Genomic DNA, 19,831 nt, shown 5'->3' with positions numbered 1-19,831 from the left:
GCCAGAGCCGCGGTGAACCCTGACGGCCAGCCCCCCTCTCCCAATACTGGTGCCTGTCCGCTGGTGGGTCGAGCGAGCCCCCCTGTGGTGGAGGCAGCTCTAAGCTTTTTAATTTAAATTGTCTCTCTAATTTGAATGAATACACTTTAAATCCATTTACAAGGATCTATTGGAGGGCAAGTCTCATGCCAGCAGCCGCGGTAATTCCAGCTCCAGTAGCGTCCACTAAAGCTGCTGCAGTTAAAAAGCTTTTATAAGGATCGAGCTCGGCTGTCCACCGCAAGGCATCCTACTGCCAGTCCCAGCCCCTATGCCTTGGGGTGCCTCCTGATGCTCTTCACTAAGTATCCCATAGTCACGAAGCATTTCCTTTGAAAAAATTAAGTGTCTAAACTACAGGTGGTGTAGCTTGCTTAACAGCCGGGATAATCCGCTGACTAGCAGACACTGCTACTAGGCACAAAGTATTTCCTGGGCTAGAGACAGTTAAAAATTTGTAATTAGATACTCTCGTTGGATGCTGAGAAAGCATTCCATAGAGTCTCCTGGCACGCCATATATGATTCTCTTAAAAAGCTTGGGGTAGGGGTCTAGGGGACCCTTTTATAGCCAAAATCACGGCCCTGTATCGCAATACGTCACCTAGGCTGAAGATAAATGGAACTGTAGCACCCTGAGGGCTCGGTTGCTACAGACGTATTGCACCTCACCCAGAGGTGTGATATCTCACTCTCAGGTAAGGATGGAGTGTGGATCAGGACCCGACACCTGCATGCATTACACCACATTGCCGTGGGGCAGGGCGACCAATATGCCCCTGAGATGGGCACGACAGTCCCTGTCCCTGGCTGGAGTGGGGGGAGGGAACACTGAGGAAGGGGAACCCTGTAGTGCAGGAGCAGGGAGGAAGCAGTTCCTGGGTGCATTGAGAAGGGAGTATAAAAGGTGGGCACCATCTTAGTTCAGTGCAGAGAAGTCTGAGCAGAAGTGGCAGGGAGCAGGGGCTCTGCATGAGCTCTGCTCCGGAGGCGGGCCTAGTAACAGAGGCCCAGGCCTGGAAGAGGGAGAAGGAAGGAAGAGGAGCGGAGAAGGCTCCAGGAACGAGGAATGAAGGGATCCCAGGGGTGCGGACGGGCAAGTCGCCACCGCACGCCCGAATCCACCTGCGTGGAGGGGTCAGGCCAAAGGGGGAGACCGGTCCCCGAACTAGTGGAGGCTGGAAACGACCCTCAGCTAGAAACCGGAGGCTCTGACATTTTATGTGGCGCAGCCCCTCGCTACACCCGCTAGGAAGGCACCACATAGGGTCAGGGAAACTGGCGCCAAGTTTACCAAGAGGAGGCCCGAGGCAGCCGGACAGAAGTGTTGGTAAGAAAGGCCAGACAAAGGACACACAAAGGGGGTCCTGTGAAGTGCTCCAAAGTTATCTGGGAGTTGTCTGAGCCACTCACCTGGTGAGCACAGTACGACGTGGGCAGCCGTTACCTGCAGACGTGGTCTGGATAATAAGAACTGTGAGTAAAGGCCCTGGACTGCATCACTGACTCCGTGTCGTTACTGCTGCTGCCCTGCACCATCACCCCCATCCTCCGCATACACTGCCCTGAGGCTATACTCCTCCCGTGGGGAGTTATGCTACGCTCTGCTGCACCCACAACACCAGCTTCAGCGGTCTGCCCTGTAGCGGCGGTTCACTCTGACCGCAATCCACGGGTGGCGTAGTCGGACATTTAAACATCAAAACCACATAAATAGTTCCGCCACTGGTTTGACCGCCCTGAGCCACGGAACCGGGTCGCCGCCACGAAGACTACAACCACCAGCATCCACCAAAAAGGGTCCGGCTCCGGGTGTCCCAAGGCCCAGGGGGTGCGTCAGAACATTTTCATCACCTTTCACAATCACCAATGGGACAAGGCAGGGATGTCCTCTGTCCCCTCTCTTATACATCCTAGTGACGGAGCACCTGCTCTCATCAATTCGCCATAACCCCAATATTAGGTGGATTGAGGTGGGAGGCACCGAGTACAAGTGCTCTCTATTTGCTGATGATGTCCTAGTATATATCACTCAATCACATATATCCATCCCTGCTGTTATGGCTGAAATAGATCACTTTGTTACATGGTAAAATTTTAAAATCAATGCAGCGAAGTCTGAGGCCCTCGATGTCTCCCTCCCCAAATCCATATAGGATTCCATCCAGTCCAACTTTCCCTTTGCCTGGCCCTCACAGGGTATCAAATACTTAGGAATTCCTATTCATAGAGACCTCTCCCATCTATGTTATCTTAATTTTGGGCCCTTTATTGAACAATTCCATACAGACCACGGTTGGCAAGTTAGAACTGTAAGATTCACTACGTGAACCACTGGTGTTTTGTGGAAAAGCACATGTACACTGCGTTCCAAATTATTATGCAAAAAGTGTTTAGGAGTGATAAGGGAAGAATTTGTTTGTTTGTCAGTTAAACTCATTGATGGTGATGTGTGTCAGGGCTCTTTATATCACTGTAAGCAATTGCAGACACCTGTGCTAATTAGTTTGGCAGGTGTGTCCAATGAAAGGCAAGACTACTTAAGAAGGCTCTCTCACATTATTAAGCAGCCTACATTTTCTGCCAAAATGGGAAAGAAAAAGGATGTGTCGGCTGCTGAGAAGCAACAAATTGTGGAGTGTTTAGGTCAAGGCATGACTACAATCAACATTGTGCGATGATCAGGATGAAGTGTCTTGGCAATCAAGAAGTATGTAGCTGATTCACAGTACGCACGTGTGCGTGCTGATAAGGGCAAATTGAGGACTCTTTCCTACAGGCAATTACGTCAGGTTGAAAGAGCAGCGGCAAAAAAGCCTTGTCATAGCAGCAGACAAGTTTTTGAAGCTGCTTGTGCCTCCAACGTCCCCCGAACAACAAGATGCAGGGTCCTTCAGAGGTTTGCAGCTGTGCATACGCCATCCTGTCGACCTCCTCTATCCACTTCACACAAGCAGAAACGGCTCCAGTGGGCCAAACATTACATGAAGACTGATTTCAAAACTGTTTTGTTCACGGATGAGTGCCGTGCAGCGCTCGATGGTCCAGATGGATGGAGTGGAGGATGGCTGGTTGATGGACACCCCACGCAAACACGGCTACAGCGCCAACAAGGAGGAGGTGGAGTAATGTTTTGGGCTGGAATCATGGGGAGAGAGATTGTCGGCCCCTTTAGGATCCCTGAAGGCGCTAAAGATGAACTCCATAATGTATGTGGATTTTCTCAAACAGCACTTCCTGCCATGGTTCAAGAAGAAGAACCGTGTATTTCACAGCAAGATCATTTTTCTGCATGATAATGCACCATCTCATGCTGCACATAAAACATCTGCATCTCTGGCTGATATGGGCATAAAAGGGGACAAACTTATGGTGTGACCCCCATGCTCCCCTGACCTCTACCCCATTCAGAACCTTTGGAGCATCATTAAAAGGAGTGTCTATGATGGCGGGAGGCAGTTCACATCTAAGCAACAGCTCTGGGAGGGTATTCTGTCCTCATGCAAAACAATTGAAGCAGAAACCATCCAAAACCTGACAAATTCAATGGACGAGAGAGTTCAGAAGCTCCTTTCGAACAAGGGGTCCTATGTGAAAATGTAACATCACCTAGAATAAAGTTTTGAGTTGAAAACTGTTTGATTTCAGTTTCTAACAACCTGCTAATGCTTATAATTTCAAAAATGACCATTTTTTTGGTCTTTATTAAAATGAAAAGGTTGATCGAAAAGTTTGGGGGATCTAAGAGTGTGGCAACCCAGTAGTCATGATTACTTCCAATTCTGACAATATGAGGGTCATGCTGCAGGTAGTGCAGCAAGAAGGCACTTATGTGTCTTGCGCATCTCGGAGCCCCAAAATTATTTTCCGGGCTAGATGCAGCTAAAAATTATTTTTAATTTTAAATCTGGTGAAGCTTATTATAGATGGCCTAATAGGATCAGTGCTGCACACTGCTACAAAGCCCAAATTATTTTCCAGTCAAGATACAGATAAACATGATTAGTAATTTGAAAGCTTAAAACGGTTGGTAGGGTGATTTTAACCAATCATCAAGCTTTTACTCTCCCCAGGATGACACAGGGGTAGAAAAGTCGTTTCGGATCCATGATTTGTTCATCTTTATGAACGTGAGTCTGTCTACATTATCAGTGGAGAGCCGCGTGCGCTTATCTGTCAGCACACCACCAGCAGCGCTGAACACACGTTCAGACAGAACGCTGGCTGCGGGGCATGACAAGATCTCCAAGGCGTAAGTGGCTAGCTCCGGCCATTTATCCAGATTGGAAGCCCAAAAAGAGCAAGGGTCCAGTGACAGTCGTGGCTTCAATGTTTACTTGGAGATACTCCTGTACCATCGTCTCTAGGCGTTGACTATGTGTCAGACTTCTTGTCTCCTGTGGCCTTGCTAAGGATGGGCTAAAAAAGTGGTGAAATGATTCCGCAAAATTGATGTTACCAGCAGATACTGTGGTTCTGTTACGGTTTGAGTGCTGAACACTTGACGGTCCCACGGTTGGCAAGTTGGAACTGTGAGATTCACTACGTGCACCACTGGTGTTTTGTGGAAAAGCACATGTAAGATTCTGCAACAGTCTCTGCTGATACTCCTGCATGCGTGCATCCCTTTCTATGGCAGGAATAATTTCTGCAAATTTACTTTTGTACCGGGGATCTAACAGTGTGGCAACCCAGTAGTCAGGATTATTTCTAATTCTCACAATTCGAGGGTCATGTTGCAGGTAGTGCAGCAAGAAGGCACTCATGTGTGTTGCGCATCCAGGAGCACCAAGTCCCTGTTGTGTTGGTGGCGAGGTAACAATCATGCTTCCTTCCTCTGTCCTCTCCCCCCAACCTCGCACAACAGAAATGTGATCAAGGTCTCCCTCATCTGATGAGTCTTCCATCAGTTCATCCTCCACTTCTTCCTGGGCTCCTGCACCTTCCTCACTAGTTTGGCTGCTACCATGCGCCCTGGTAAAACCATCTCCCCCACCCTCACATGCCTGCCGCCTTGGTGCTGCCGACCGTCTGGACCTTGCAGATGTTAGCCCTTCCGCATACAACTCCTCCTCCTCTACTTCCTCCACCTCCTCTTGTGCCACCACCTGACTCCGAATTCTGTTTAACATGTGCTCCAGCATGTAAATCACCGGAATAGTCATGCTGATAATGGCATCATCAGCACTAAACATCTTCGTCGCCATTTCAAAACTGTGCAGAAGGGTGCATAGGTCCCTGATCTGAGACCACTCCTCCAGCGTGATTTGCCCCACGTCTGGATCTCGTTGGCCCAGGCTATACGTCAGAACGTATTGCACCAGGGCTTGTCGGTGCTGCCACAGTCGCTGCAACATGTGCAGAGTTGAATTCCACCAGGTAGGCACATCGCATTTTAGCTGGTGAAGTGGCAGGCCCAACGACTTCTGTAGAGATGTAAGTCGCTGAGCTGCGGGATGCGAACGGCGGAAGTGAGCACACAGCGACCGTGCCCTCTGCAGAAGGCCATCTAGTCTGGGATAGTGGGCTAAAAATTGCTGGACAACCAGGTTCAACACGTGAGCCATACAAGGCACGTGTGTGACATTGCCCCGGCGAAGGGCCGCACCCAGGTTTGCAGCATTGTCGCACACGGCCTTCCCTGGTTTCAGGTCCAGTGGAGACAGCCATTCATGAAATTGGTTCTCCAGAGCTGACCACAACTCCTCAGCTGTGTGACTCACATTTCCCAGACATTTCAATGTAAAAAACGCCTGATGACGTTGAGCCCTACTGCCAGCATAGTAAGGAGGTGTGCAGGATCCCTTCTGCGCAGTTAGAAAGCTTGTGGCATGACCAGACAGGCTTTGCGTGCAGGTGGAAGACCGAGAGGAGGTTGAGGAGGCAGAAGCAGTGGAGGAACTTTGACATAAAGAGGATTGACGCACAACTCGTGGGGACGGCAAGACTTGGACAGCAGCCCCTTGTCCTGCTGTCACCATAGTTACCCAGTGCCCAGTCAGCGACATGTAACGCCCCTGTCCATGCCTACTCGTCCAAGTGTCTGTGGTGAAATGCACCCTGTCACACACAGAGTTTCTCAAAGAAGCGGTGATGTTGTGTGCGACATGCTGGTGGAGCGCAGGCACAACTTTCTTTGAGAAGTAGTGCTGACTGGGCATCTGGTACTGGGGCACTGCGACGGACATAAGGTCTCGAAAATCCTCTGTGTCCACCAGGCGGAAAGGCAGCATTTCTGTAGCCAAGAGCTTGCAGATGGTGAAATTCAACCTCTTAGCTTTCTCATGGCTAGGAGGAAATGGTCTTTTACTTGTCCACATCTGAGGGACCGAGGGCTGGCTATTGTGCTTAGACGGGGTTGATAAGGGTGTCCCCGGCAAACTGCCGGTCTGTGAGGAAGATGCAGGCGGACATGTTAGGTTGCCTTGATCCAAAGGTGGTGCTATCGATGTCGGACAGCGCTCAACACCAGCTGGTGTTACCACCTCCAAAGAAAATGATGACCTGCCAATCACGCTGGCTGTTGCGGGTAAAGAGGTGGCAGGTCTGCGCCCCAAAACAGGTGTGACTGCTGTCCCCCCAGTCACAGAGGATGAAGAGGCCGCGGATGCACAAGATATGGCAGACGGTGGTTGGCCCGGCCGGCTAGGCCGCATTGTAGCACACTGAGCTTCCCACTGCAACTTATGCTTCATGTCCATGTGCCGGTTCATGCATGAAGTACTCAAACTATGTATTTTTTGGCCTCTACTTAGCTTTTGCTGACAAATGTTACAGATAACACGAGTTGGGTCATCTTTATCGATCTGAAAAAATGCCCAGGCTATGCAAGGCTTAGCACCCATGCGACCTGAAGAGCCACCACGACTTGTGGTGAGAGGCAGAGTTGTGTTTGAGGATGCAGTTGTTGACGTGCTTCCAGTACTACGTCTCTGTCCAGGAAGGCGCAACCTGACCTCGTCGTCACTAGCATCTTCCTCCACCTCCTCTGCTGACCTCATCTCTTGGCTGACTGTGGGTTGACAGTAAGTGGGATCTCCAACCTCATCATCATCACCCTGTGTGTTATCACACCCGTCGTCCTCAGAGCCAACCTGTTCCTGCCCTGACAAAAAACTAAAGTTGTCGCTCCAATCAGGTATTTGAGTCTTATCATCGTCTTCCTCATTGTCTCCACCAACAGGAGTTACAGTTTGGGAATGAGGGTCTACATTATGGTCAGAACCTTCTGCGTCTGGTCCTGGATCCGACTCATAAAGATTCTGGGCATCAGTGCAGATCATTTCCTCGTCTGGATTCACAGAAGCGCTGGAGTCGACCTCTGATTCCCAGGCTATAGTATGAGTAAACAGCTCTGCAGACTCAACCATCTGTTCTACCTCATACTCAGACGGGCAGCTGGAGATTTGGGAGCTGTGAGGAAGCAAGTGCGATTTGGGTGACACCTTTGAGGACTGGAGTATTTGTGTTGTTGAAGTTGATGTGGAGGAGAGCCCACTTAAAGGAGCACTTGATATCCGTTGAAGCACCTGCTGTTTTTGTGCCTCATCTGGAATTTGTAGCGATTAGCGTGGCCGTAAGAAAGGGATCTTATCACATTGTCCGCTAAAAGAAGTAGACATTTTAGTTTGGCTGGAAGATGGTCTTTCTTCTGCAGATGTTACTGTTGCTTTAACACCTACCCCACGGACACAACCTTTTTTCCCCTTCCCAACACGCCTATTCCCCTTTCCACCAGCAGCAGGCCTTTTTCCACTCATTTTGGTGGTTAACTAATTCACAACTCTGGAGTTGTTTGCACAAAAAAACAATGGATGGTAACCGAGCAGAGCTGAGTGGCCAAACTGTGGTATTAGGCCAAAACTATTGGCTGGGTTAGATGCAGAAAAAAATTATATTCAATTTGCAACCTGATGGAGGTCAGTATAGGTGGACTAATACAACAAGTCCCACACACAGCTAGAAGCCCAATATTTTTTCAGAGGTAGATGCAGAAAAAAATATATTCAGTTTGCAACCTGATGGAGGTCTGTATAGATGGATTAATAGAACAAGACCCACACACAGCTAGAAGCCCAATATTTTTTCAGAGGTAGATGCAGAAAAAAATATATTCAGTTTGCAACCTGATGGAGGTCAGTATAGATGGACTAATACAACAAGTCCCACACACAGCTAGAAGCCCAAATATTTTTTCAGAGGTACATTAGATGCAGATAAAAATTATTTTTAATTTGCAACCTGATGGAGGTCAGTATAGATGGACTAACAGAGAAAGTCCCACACACTGCTAGAAGGCCAAATATTTTTTCAGAGCTAGATGCATACAAAAAATTATTTTGAATTTGCAACCTGATGGAGGTCAGTATAGGTGGACTAATAGAACAAGTCCCACACACTGCTAGAAGGCCAAATATTTTTTCAGAGCTAGATGCAGAAAAAAATTATGTTCAGTTTGCAACCTGATGGAGGTCTGTATAGATGGATTAATAGAACAAGACCCACACACAGCTAGAAGCCCAATATTTTTTCAGAGGTAGATGCAGAAAAAAATATATTCAGTTTGCAACCTGATGGAGGTCAGTATAGATGGACTAATACAACAAGTCCCACACACAGCTAGAAGCCCAATATTTTTTCAGAGGTAGATGCAGAAAAAAATATATTCAGTTTGCAACCTGATGGAGGTCAGTATAGATGGACTAATACAACAAGTCCCACACACAGATAGAAGCCCAAATATTTTTTCAGAGGTACTGTAGATGCAGATAAAAATTATTTTTAATTTGCAACCTGATGGAGGTCAGTATAGATGGACTAACAGAGAAAGTCCCACACACTGCTAGAAGGCCAAATATTTTTTCAGAGGTAGATGCAGAAAAAAATTATATTCAGTTTGCAACCTGATGGAGGTCTGTATAGATGGATTAATAGAACAAGACCCACACACAGCTAGAAGCCCAATATTTTTTCAGAGGTAGATGCAGAAAAAAATATATTCAGTTTGCAACCTGATGGAGGTCAGTATAGATGGACTAATACAACAAGTCCCACACACAGCTAGAAGCCCAAATATTTTTTCAGAGGTACTGTAGATGCAGATAAAAATTATTTTTAATTTGCAACCTGATGGAGGTCAGTATAGATGGACTAACAGAGAAAGTCCCACACACTGCTAGAAGGCCAAATATTTTTTCAGAGCTAGATGCATACAAAAAATTATTTTGAATTTGCAACCTGATGGAGGTCAGTATAGGTGGACTAATAGAACAAGTCCCACACACTGCTAGAAGGCCAAATATTTTTTCAGAGCTAGATGCAGAAAAAAATTATATTCAGTTTGCAACCTGATGGAGGTCTGTATAGATGGATTAATAGAACAAGACCCACACACAGCTAGAAGCCCAATATTTTTTCAGAGGTAGATGCAGAAAAAAATATATTCAGTTTGCAACCTGATGGAGGTCAGTATAGATGGACTAATACAACAAGTCCCACACACAGCTAGAAGCCCAATATTTTTTCAGAGGTAGATGCAGAAAAAAATATATTCAGTTTGCAACCTGATGGAGGTCAGTATAGATGGACTAATACAACAAGTCCCACACACAGATAGAAGCCCAAATATTTTTTCAGAGGTACTGTAGATGCAGATAAAAATTATTTTTAATTTGCAACCTGATGGAGGTCAGTATAGATGGACTAACAGAGAAAGTCCCACACACTGCTAGAAGGCCAAATATTTTTTCAGAGGTAGATGCAGAAAAAAATTATATTCAGTTTGCAACCTGATGGAGGTCTGTATAGATGGATTAATAGAACAAGACCCACACACAGCTAGAAGCCCAATATTTTTTCAGAGGTAGATGCAGAAAAAAATATATTCAGTTTGCAACCTGATGGAGGTTAGTATAGATGGACTAATACAACAAGTCCCACACACAGCTAGAAGCCCAAATATTTTTTCAGAGGTACTGTAGATGCAGATAAAAATTATTTTTAATTTGCAACCTGATGGAGGTCAGTATAGATGGACTAACAGAGAAAGTCCCACACACTGCTAGAAGGCCAAATATTTTTTCAGAGCTAGATGCAGAAAAAAATTAGATTCAGTTTGCAACCTGATGGAGGTCAGTATAGATGGACTAATAGAATGATGCTATGCCCAAATGATTTTACTTCACTAGGTGCAGTAAAAAAATTGGTATTCTATACACAGGTGGTATATCTTGCAACACAGATAGGCTACTCCACTGACTAACACACTCTGCAATAGGCCAAAAAGGATTAGCTTTGCTAGATTCAGCCAAATGCTGTGAAAAAAACTTGCACAGCACTGGCACAGACCTGCCTGGCAAAAACTGATAGGAACTGATGTAACCTAGTCCTGAAAAGGACTCCAATTACAATTAGTCTTTACTCCCACAATCTATCTATTTAAGAGCACAGACCTGCCTGATAAAAGTCGTAGGAAATGCTGTAACCTAGTCCTTAAAAGGACTGCAATCACAACTATTCCCTACTCCCAAGCTATCTGTATATTTGTGCGAAAATTGGCTTGAAATTAACAAGGTATAGCGCACACAGCAACAGCGGTGCCGTCTAACACGCAGCTGCAGCAGTGAGAAAATGGTGGCGACGGGGAAAATGGCTTGGTCTTATAGGGCAAGGACATGTGACATACACTGCCAATGACACATGCCCTTGCTTGTGTGAAAAAAAGCACTTCGCTCCGTGTGTGCGCTGCTGATAGGCTGACAGATTGCACCTCCCCACTGCAAATGCGGGAAAGAGAAAAAAAAATGGAGATCTTCATTGTTCCTGCAGAGATCCATCCCCTGCCCCTCCCCCCACCCCGCTGTACACTCAAACTGCGTATTAACATTAATTTTCATCATTACTGAGAAAAAATCCAGTTATGATTTTGGTGCACGAACAGTTATCGAACATAACCTCGAACAGCCGAATTTTTCTCAAATTGTTCGTGTTCGCCGAACGGCTCGAACATCGCCCAAAACAGCTCGAATTTGAGATTGGCGAACAGTTCGAGTAGAACAACGCTCATCTCTAATTATAAGCAGGGCTGTGGAGTCGGTAAGCCAAACCTGCGACTCCGACTCCTCAATTTCCCTTACACTGACTCCGACTCCCACATATATTGCTTATATTTAAGTGAAAAATTTATTGTGGTACAATGTGAACATCAGACATTTAATCATTTTTATGATACAATAATCAAGATATTTAGATAGAGCATAATATATATTTATTGGAATACAACTTTAGAACGCAAACTGTAATAAATTGTAAATATGTAATACACTATGTAATATTGATTACATATATATATACAGTATATGTAGTATGTGTATATATATGTATATATATATATACAGTACAGACCAAAAGTTTGGACACACCTTCTCATTTAAAGATTTTTCTGTATTTTTATGACTATGAAAATTGTACATTCACACTGAAGGCATCAAAACTATGAATTAACACATGTGGAATTATATACTTAACAAAAAAGTGTGAAACAACTGAAAATATGTCTTATATTCTAGGTTCTTCAAAGTAGCCACCTTTTGCTTTGATGACTGCTTTGCACACTCTTGGCATTCTCTTGATGAGCTTCAAGAGGTAGTCACCGGAAATGGTCTTCCAACAATCTTGAAGGAGTTCCCAGAGATGCTTAGGACTTGTTGGCCCTTTTGCCTTCACTCTGCGGTCCAGCTCACCTCAAACCATCTCGATTGGGGTCAGGTCTGGTGACTGTGGAGGCCAGGTCATCTGGCGCAGCACCCCATCACTCTCCTTCTTGGTCAACAGCCTCTCTACACAAACTTGGGTTGGAGACAAAGCCGTAACCACATGGGGAACATCTCTAACAATTTGCGGGTATAAAGGAATTGCCTCATGCACAGTCCGTTTTGATGAACGGTTGAATTTTTCTATTTCTTTGAGAGCAAGTGAAACATTTTGCTGAAATATGGTCAATCTGCTTGCTATAGGAGAAAGAGTGAAATCTTTTTCCTTGCGGCAGCGCTTTGCCTGCTCCATGTCATCCAAATACTTGTCAAAGTTAAACTCCTCATCTGATGAGGACGAAGATATGGCAGCAGTAGCACTGTCAGGACCCCGGTCCTCCTGTAGGCCACGCATCCTAACTGCTACCTCAGTCAGAGCTTATTTTCCTTTAGTAAGCTGTTGATCATCAAGCAGTATACGATGACTTGGGTCCACATAAACAGCTGCCAGAAAATTTTTATTTTCCAATAGCTGTGTCTCTCTCCGTTTCATTGAAGCAGAAATGCCATCTGCGATTAAACCTCCTCTTTGGGACAGGCAAAATAGCAAGTTCTTCCACTCCCTTATGAAAATGCCAGGTGTTAAATCCTCAGCTTGTAATTTTTTAGTCATGGTAGATTAAGCAGTTCCTTCAATTCAGCCACCTGTGTCCATTGACCTTCATTTAGGGTTACCTGAGGGTTCGCCATATCTATAAGAAACGGTTTTAGTTCAAGCAATCGCTCAATCATTATGTGCTGCCCCACCGAGTGGCTTGATCGACAATTGCCCCTTTTCCAGCACGTCTCTTCAAGATGGAATCAATTTTAGGGGTCCTGGCAGCAATAGCCAATTTCCTCACTTTTCCAATCAGATTTCCAGCATGTCCCTCTTGCAGACCATCTCTTATTGCCAGCTGCAGCGTGTGCACAACACAGCGCATGTGATGAATATGAAAGTGTTTTGAAGCAGCTTCAACAAGATCATCTATTTCTAAAGTATAATTTTGCTATTCTGCTGTTCTTCTGTTGTAATGTCTGTTTGTTCCTCAGTTGCATGAACAGCACTGTGGCCTTCCATCTCAAACATACTGAATCCTAAATTTTCTTCTAGCTGTTCATTGCTCTCATTCATCAGTTTAATTGCACTTATCAAGATAGATAGATACAGGGATGGATAAATATATGGATATATAGATGATAGATAGCCATATGGATGGATAGCTGGAGGGATAGATGAAAGGATGGATAGATAGATGGATGTATAGATAGAGGGATAAATGAAAGGATGGATGGATGGATGGATGGATAGATAGATAAATACATGGAGGGATAGATAGAGTGTGATAGACAGATGACAGCTACAGACAGCAAGTAGTACATCGCATTTGCCCATGACTGAATGTGAGAATCACACCCCTATGACTGAACAAGCAGGTATGATAAGTACATAAAATGTTATATCCGCATTATATTACCACTAATATTAATGAAAATATTATGTTAGTGATGCACATTGCATCACTAACAACGCTATGGGGGCAGTTTACATAGCAGATAAGACATGACAGGTTCCCTTTAAATGCTTTGCTGAAGTTGAGATATACTATATCTACCGTATTTCCCTGATCTACCCAGTCAGTAATTCCATCGTATAAGGAAATTAGATTAGTCTGGGATGACTTGTTTGCTACAAACCTATGCTGGTTCTGGTTAATTACCGTATTTTTATCCAAGTACTTACATACATGCTGTTTAAATATTTGGTCAAAGATCTTTCCTGGTATAGAAGTGAGGCTCACTGGCCTGTAATTTCCTGGCTCTATCATCCTTCCTTTTTTGAAGTTAGAGACAACATTTGCCCTTCTCCAAACTTCTGGAACTTCTCCTATTCTCTAGGATTTTTCAAAGATTCTGGCTAGTGGTTCTGCAATTTCCCCTGCTCTCGACTTACCTGCGGTCGACTATGCTCAAGACCGACACAAATCTGGAAAAGCAGTTGTGAGTAGCTACATCATCAATATCACCTAACATAACAGCCGCACCAAAGAGAAGCCGCTCCAATCATCACATTAGGGGTGAATTAATTAAATGTTTGACCAAATATAGCGGGGTGATTTTCAAGTTGATAAATTTGTGTGGCCCCCGAGTGATAGTCGAAATATCCCCTGGCTGAAAAAGGTTCCTCACCCCTGCAATAAGATCTCATGACAGTGTATACCATAGTTGATAGCTTTAACATGATTACTTTTTCACTTTTTCAAATATTCAGATTTATTTCCACCAGAGCATAAGATGCACTATTGTTTGGAGGCGTAACAGAAGTTTTAATTTTTACATCTCCTAAGGGAATTTTCAGTTGAAAGAGTATTGACAAAGTAATTATTAAAACCTTGAATGCCGTATTACTCTGGCAGCTACAATGTCATCTTTACATTGGCAGCAGAAGTTCTCCAATATTTGGGACAGCCTAGCAAGAAATGATCTGTTCCTAGGTCAGCATAAAGGAGCGATATACAGTCTGCTCTTGTTCCAGGCTTTGGCGGGATGGCTAGATGATCCTGGCATCACCGAAACTGGAGAGGTTTTCTATACAAATTGTGTTATTTACTTCCTAGGAGTCACACTACAGACGTTTGCATATAAGTTCGGAAAGTGTACTAAGCAGATACTGCAAGAAGAGATCTTGAAACTGCAAGGCTTTGATAAAAAATCTGCATTAGAAAATTAAACAAGTTTTAATTTCGGTATTCAAAATAAATAACATTTACTTCTTGTAAGCAAAAAAAATAGTTTAAAGCCATTTTGCTCGTACAAAGTTTTATAACCTTTATCGCATGTTTGCTGTGCATTATGTCATGTATTCTGCTTTTAACAATTTTGTCATGCATTGTTATTTGTAGACATTTTGGAAACCATGCTTGAGTCCTGTTTCATGATCATCTAACCACTTATTTTTTTTTTTTTTTTTTTTTTTTTTTTTTTTTTTTTATACATTTAGAATGTCTTCATACTTGAAAATATTATAGATCTTAATCGCCACTATTCGTTTCCCATTGAAGTTGAGGTAAGGTGATGGGCCAAAAATCATTGTAAAGGGTGAAATCTGGGGTAATTTCAAATCTATAGCGCCAGTCAACTTGCTATGCTAATTCTCTTCAGTGTGTGTGCATGAGATTTCTTAAAGGGTTTTTCCCGAAATCACAAAGTGGTCTGAGACCGCTGTGCACAAATATTTGTGCCTTGCTAACTCATTTTAAATCTGTTCAGTTTTGCACATATTCACCTTTCCCCCAGGGACACCCCTCCAGACTCTATTTACCCTCAAGTTGCCATTTGATGTGTCCTATTGTATTTCCACGGTTCCTGATTGAGCATACACTGTGCAGTCTCTCTGCTGTCCATCCACCATGTATATAGAGTGTGATCTACATTGTGGGCAATTTATATGGATGAAAAAATAAAGTTGCGTTAAAACCAAGCACACCATTGTTTTTATTATGAAATTCTCAATAAGTTTGATGTGTCACATGACCCTCTTCCCATTGAAAAAAATAAAGTTGGATCCAAAATGGCCGACTTCAAAATGGCCGCCATGGTCTCCACCCATCTGGAAAAGTTTTCCCCCTCCCATATACTAATGTGCCACAAACAGGAAGTTGATATCACCAACCATTCCCATTTGATTTAGGTGTATCCATATAAATGGCCCACCTGTACATTTAGAATACACTCTGCTTCTCTACCTACATTATCAATTACTTTTAATGTAATATGTTCTTTTCTTTTTTTATATTAATGGGTTTTATTTGCTTGTAATTAGAGTACAAATTGATGCTTTGTTTCCCAAATAACTATGTTCAGGGCCGCTTTTAGAAAAATTGGGCCCCTGGGCAAACATTAACAGTAGGGCCCCAAATGCTAACTTCTTTCATCATCACACAGAAACATTTAGGTTTACATGAGCTAAGTTCAAGTCGTTAAACAAGCTCGATCAATGATATATAAGTTGTTTGGTGTTTCCTAGCCTAATAACAGAGGCAGATGAAGAATGATGGGTACATAACGATCACTAAGACATTAATCTGTCCCCATATAGTATCCCCATACAATATCATGTTATCAGCAGCATATCTCTAGTTTACACCGGGCGATGTGCTGCCGAGAACAATGATTTTTGTTCCGGCATAAACAATCCAATCACTCGATTAATGAGAAGCATTTGGCAAATTCGTTGGGCAGCTGCTGACATGTTTATACCTATGATCTCTCGTCTGCGCTGCCAGCATTTATAAATGTGGATGCCACGCACGGATTTATCAAAAGCCATAAACTGAACCGTAAAAGGCCTTTAAAATGTTAAAAAGAAAAGCAAAAAAAATTATTCTCCCCTGCAATTTGTTAATCCCACCTTTACAGTACTGTGCTAAAGTTTTAGACTGGTATGGAAAAAATGCTTCACTGTGAGAAGGCGTTTAAAAAGTAGAAATGCTAATAGATTATTTTTATCGATAAACAAAATTCAACGTCAGTGAAAACAAGATAAATCTAAATCAATATTTGTTCTCAAAACAGCATCAAAGCATCAATTCCTCTAGGTACACTTGCACGCAGTTTTCTATGGAATTCTGCGGATAGGTTGTTCCAAACAACTTTGAGAGCTAATCTCAGATCTTCTGTGGATGTAGGCTTGCACAAATCCATTTGTCTCTTCATATAATTCCTCTTCATGTAATCCTATACATACTTGGAAGAGATCAGAGCTCCGTGGGGCCATATCCTTACTTCCAGAACTCCTTGTTATTCTTTGCACTGAAGATGGTTCTTAAAGACATTGGCTGTATGTTTGGGTTTGTTGTCTTGCTGCAGAATAAATTTGGAGGCATTCAGGTGCCTCCCCCATGGTATTGTATGATTGATAGGTACAGTGCCTTGTGAAAGTATTTGGCCCCCTTGAACTTTTCTACCTTTTGCCACATTTCTGGCTTCAAACATAAAGATCTAAAATTCAAATTGTGGGACACAATCGTGAAGTGGAACGAAATTTATTGGATATTTTAAACTTTTTTAACAAATTAAAAACTGAAAAGTGGGGCGTGCAATATTATTCGGCCCCTTTACTTTCAGTGCAGCAAACTCACTCCAGAAGTTCAGTTAGGATCTCTGAATGATCCAATGTTGTCCTAAATGACTGGTAATGATAAATAGAATCCACCTGTGTGTAATCAAGTATCCGTATTAGGCTATGTGCCCACGATGCAGAAATGAAGCAGAAAATTTCTGCAGCATTTCTGCATCTCCCTGGCAGAAAAAACGCATGCAGATTGTGCATGCGTTTTTCCTGCAGAATACATGCGGATCCACATGCGGATTCACATTCGTTTCCGCATGCAGATTGACAAGCGCTTTCCAGGCGATAGCATCACTTGGAAAGTGCTTGACAACTAGGTCACACTGTATAAATCCATGCAAACAGCATGGATTTATACAGTGTGACCGTAAAAATAAAAACAAATAAAGCTATACTCACCCCCGAGGCCCCGGTATGTGCTGCAGCGCTCGTTCCTGTCTGGTTCCCGGCTGCCGGCATATCGCGAGACAGAGCGGTGAAGGACCTGCGGTCACATGACTGTGACGTCACCGCAGGTCCTCAAGCGATGCCGGCATTCAGAGACAAGCCGCCGGACAGGTGAATATAACTTTATTTGTTATTTTATTCTTTTTTTACAGGTACAATGGTACCCAGGTCTGGATGAGAGTCTCCTCTCCTCCAGAAGTGGGGATCATCCGCACATAGAAACGCATAGAAGCCGCTTGTAGAAATGTACAGTCGCGGTTTCTATGCGTTTCAATGCAATTCAATGGCGGGAGTTCCGCTGCGCTACCGCAAAATTAAATGACATGCTGCGGAAAAATCCGCAGCATGTGCATCGAACATGCGGAATCCCCTTGGGGACCATGGGGTGCGGATTACCTAGCGTTTAACAAGCGTTTACGCTGCGGAAATTCCGCAGCATTAACGCTTGAAAAACGCTACGTGGGCACCCAGCCTAAATGCTTCTGCTCTGTGATAGTCTCAGGGTTCTGTTTCAAGTGCAGAGAGCATCATGAAGACCAAGGAACACACCAGGCAGGTCCGAGATACTGTTGTGGCAAAGTTTAAAGCCGGATTTGGATACAAAAAGATTTCCCAAGTTTTAAACATCTCAAGGAGCACTGCTCAAGCGATCATATTGAAATGGAAGGAGTATCAGACCACTGCAAATCTACCAAGACCCGGCCGTCCCTCTAAACTTTCATCTCGAACAAGGAGAAGACTGATCAGAGATGCAGCCAAAAGGCCCATGATCACTCTGGATGAACTGCAGAGATCTACAGCTGAGGTGGGAGAGTCTGTCCATAGGACAACAATCAGTCGTACACTGCACAAATCTGGCCTTTATGGAAGAGTGGCAAGAAGAAAGCCATTTCTCAAAGATATCCATAAAATGTCTCGTTTGAAGTTTGCCACAAGCCACCTGGGAGACACACCAAACATGTGGAATAAGGTGCTCTGGTCAAATGAAACCAAAATCGAACTTTTTGGCCACAATGCAAAATGATATGTTTGGCGTAAAAGTAACACAGCTCAACACCTTCAAAACACCACCCCCACTGTCAAACATGGTGGTGGCAGCATCATGGTTTTGGGCCTGTTTTTCTTCAGCAGGGTCAGGGAAGATGGTAAAAATTGATGGGAAGATGGACGGAGCCAAATACAGGACCATTCTGTAAGAAAACCTGTTGGAGTCTGCAAAAGACCTAAGACTGGGATGGAGATTTATCTTCCAACAAGACAATGATCCCAAACATAAAGCTAAATCTACAATGGAATGGTTCAAAAATAAACGTATCCATGTGTTAGAATGGCCAAGTCAAAGTCCAGACCTGAATCCAATCGAGAATCTGTGGAAAGAGCTGAAAACTGCTGTTCACAAACGCCCTCCATCCAACCTCAATGAGCTCGAGCTGTTTTGCAAGGAAGAATGGGCAAGAATTTCAGCCTCTCGATGTGCAAAACTGATAGAGACATACCCCAAGCAACTTGCAGCTGTAATCGCAGCAAAAGGTGGCGCTACAAAGTATTAACTCAAGGGGGCCGAATAATATTTCACGCCCCACTTTTCAGTTTTTATTTTTTTATAAAAGTTTAAAATATCCAATAAATTTCGTTCCACTTCACGATTGTGTCCCACTTGTTGTTGATTCTTCCGCAAAAAATTAGATTTTTATATCTTTATGTTTGAAGCCAGAAATGTGGCAAAAGGTAGAAAAGTTCAAGGGGGCCAAATACTTTCACTAGGCACTGTATCTGCTTGTATTTCTTTGCTTTGAGGACCGTAGGCGCAGTGGTCAGCCAATGACAAAACAGTGCAGCAGATGAGACACATCATGCTTACTTCTCTTTGAAATCAGAACATGTCCAGCAGTGCCATCCGACTCGGCTGCACCCATGTTCTGTTCAGAGAAGTCCGACAAGAACTGGTCTACATGGAAAAATTGTTGCCACAAAGCCATACATTCAACATGGAGACAAGGCAAAGTGACTCAACTATGCACAAAATCATAGAAACATGGCTCCAGGTGCTCTGGAAACGTGAAATATTTCACTGTAACAGAAGCCATAGGGCTGGAGAGCGGTACAATAATGAGTGTCTGCAGATAACAGTGAATGGTTGACGTTCCTTACAGGTTTGTGGCTGCGTTTCAGCAAATTAAATTGAGGATTTGGTCAGAATCAATGATGTCCTCAATGCTGAGAAATACAGGCAGATCCTTACTCATTATGCAATACCACCCGGGAGGTGTCTGATTGGCTCTAAATTTATTTGGCATCAGGACAACGAGCCCAGATATACAGCCAATGTCATTAAGAACTATCTTCAGCATAAAGAAGAACAAGGAGTCCATAATTAGGGTTGATCCAGGGTTCTAGGACTGATCACCTTTTCTCGGGGTCAAGAA

At 43.8% G+C, this 19,831-nt stretch overlaps 1 protein-coding gene across 1 annotated transcript in view; it reads left to right on the top strand.

Moving 5' to 3' along the window:
* Window positions 1-19,831, top strand: part of PRKDC (protein kinase, DNA-activated, catalytic subunit) — a 427,433-nt gene that overhangs the window by 209,356 nt on the left and 198,246 nt on the right. Inside the window, exon 44 of the mRNA XM_073679277.1 lies at window positions 14,829-14,894. Coding sequence (XP_073535378.1) covers window positions 14,829-14,894 — 66 coding nt within the window. The remainder of the gene's footprint in view (window positions 1-14,828; window positions 14,895-19,831) is intronic.

This window comes from Phyllobates terribilis, unplaced genomic scaffold (assembly GCF_046119375.1).
Source record: "Phyllobates terribilis strain yellow unplaced genomic scaffold, ASM4611937v1 Scaffold_4__5_contigs__length_816908805, whole genome shotgun sequence".
Lineage (NCBI taxonomy): Eukaryota > Metazoa > Chordata > Amphibia > Anura > Dendrobatidae > Phyllobates > Phyllobates terribilis.
The sequence above is the reverse complement of the archived record's forward strand: the minus strand, read 5'-3'. Positions and strand labels throughout refer to the sequence as shown.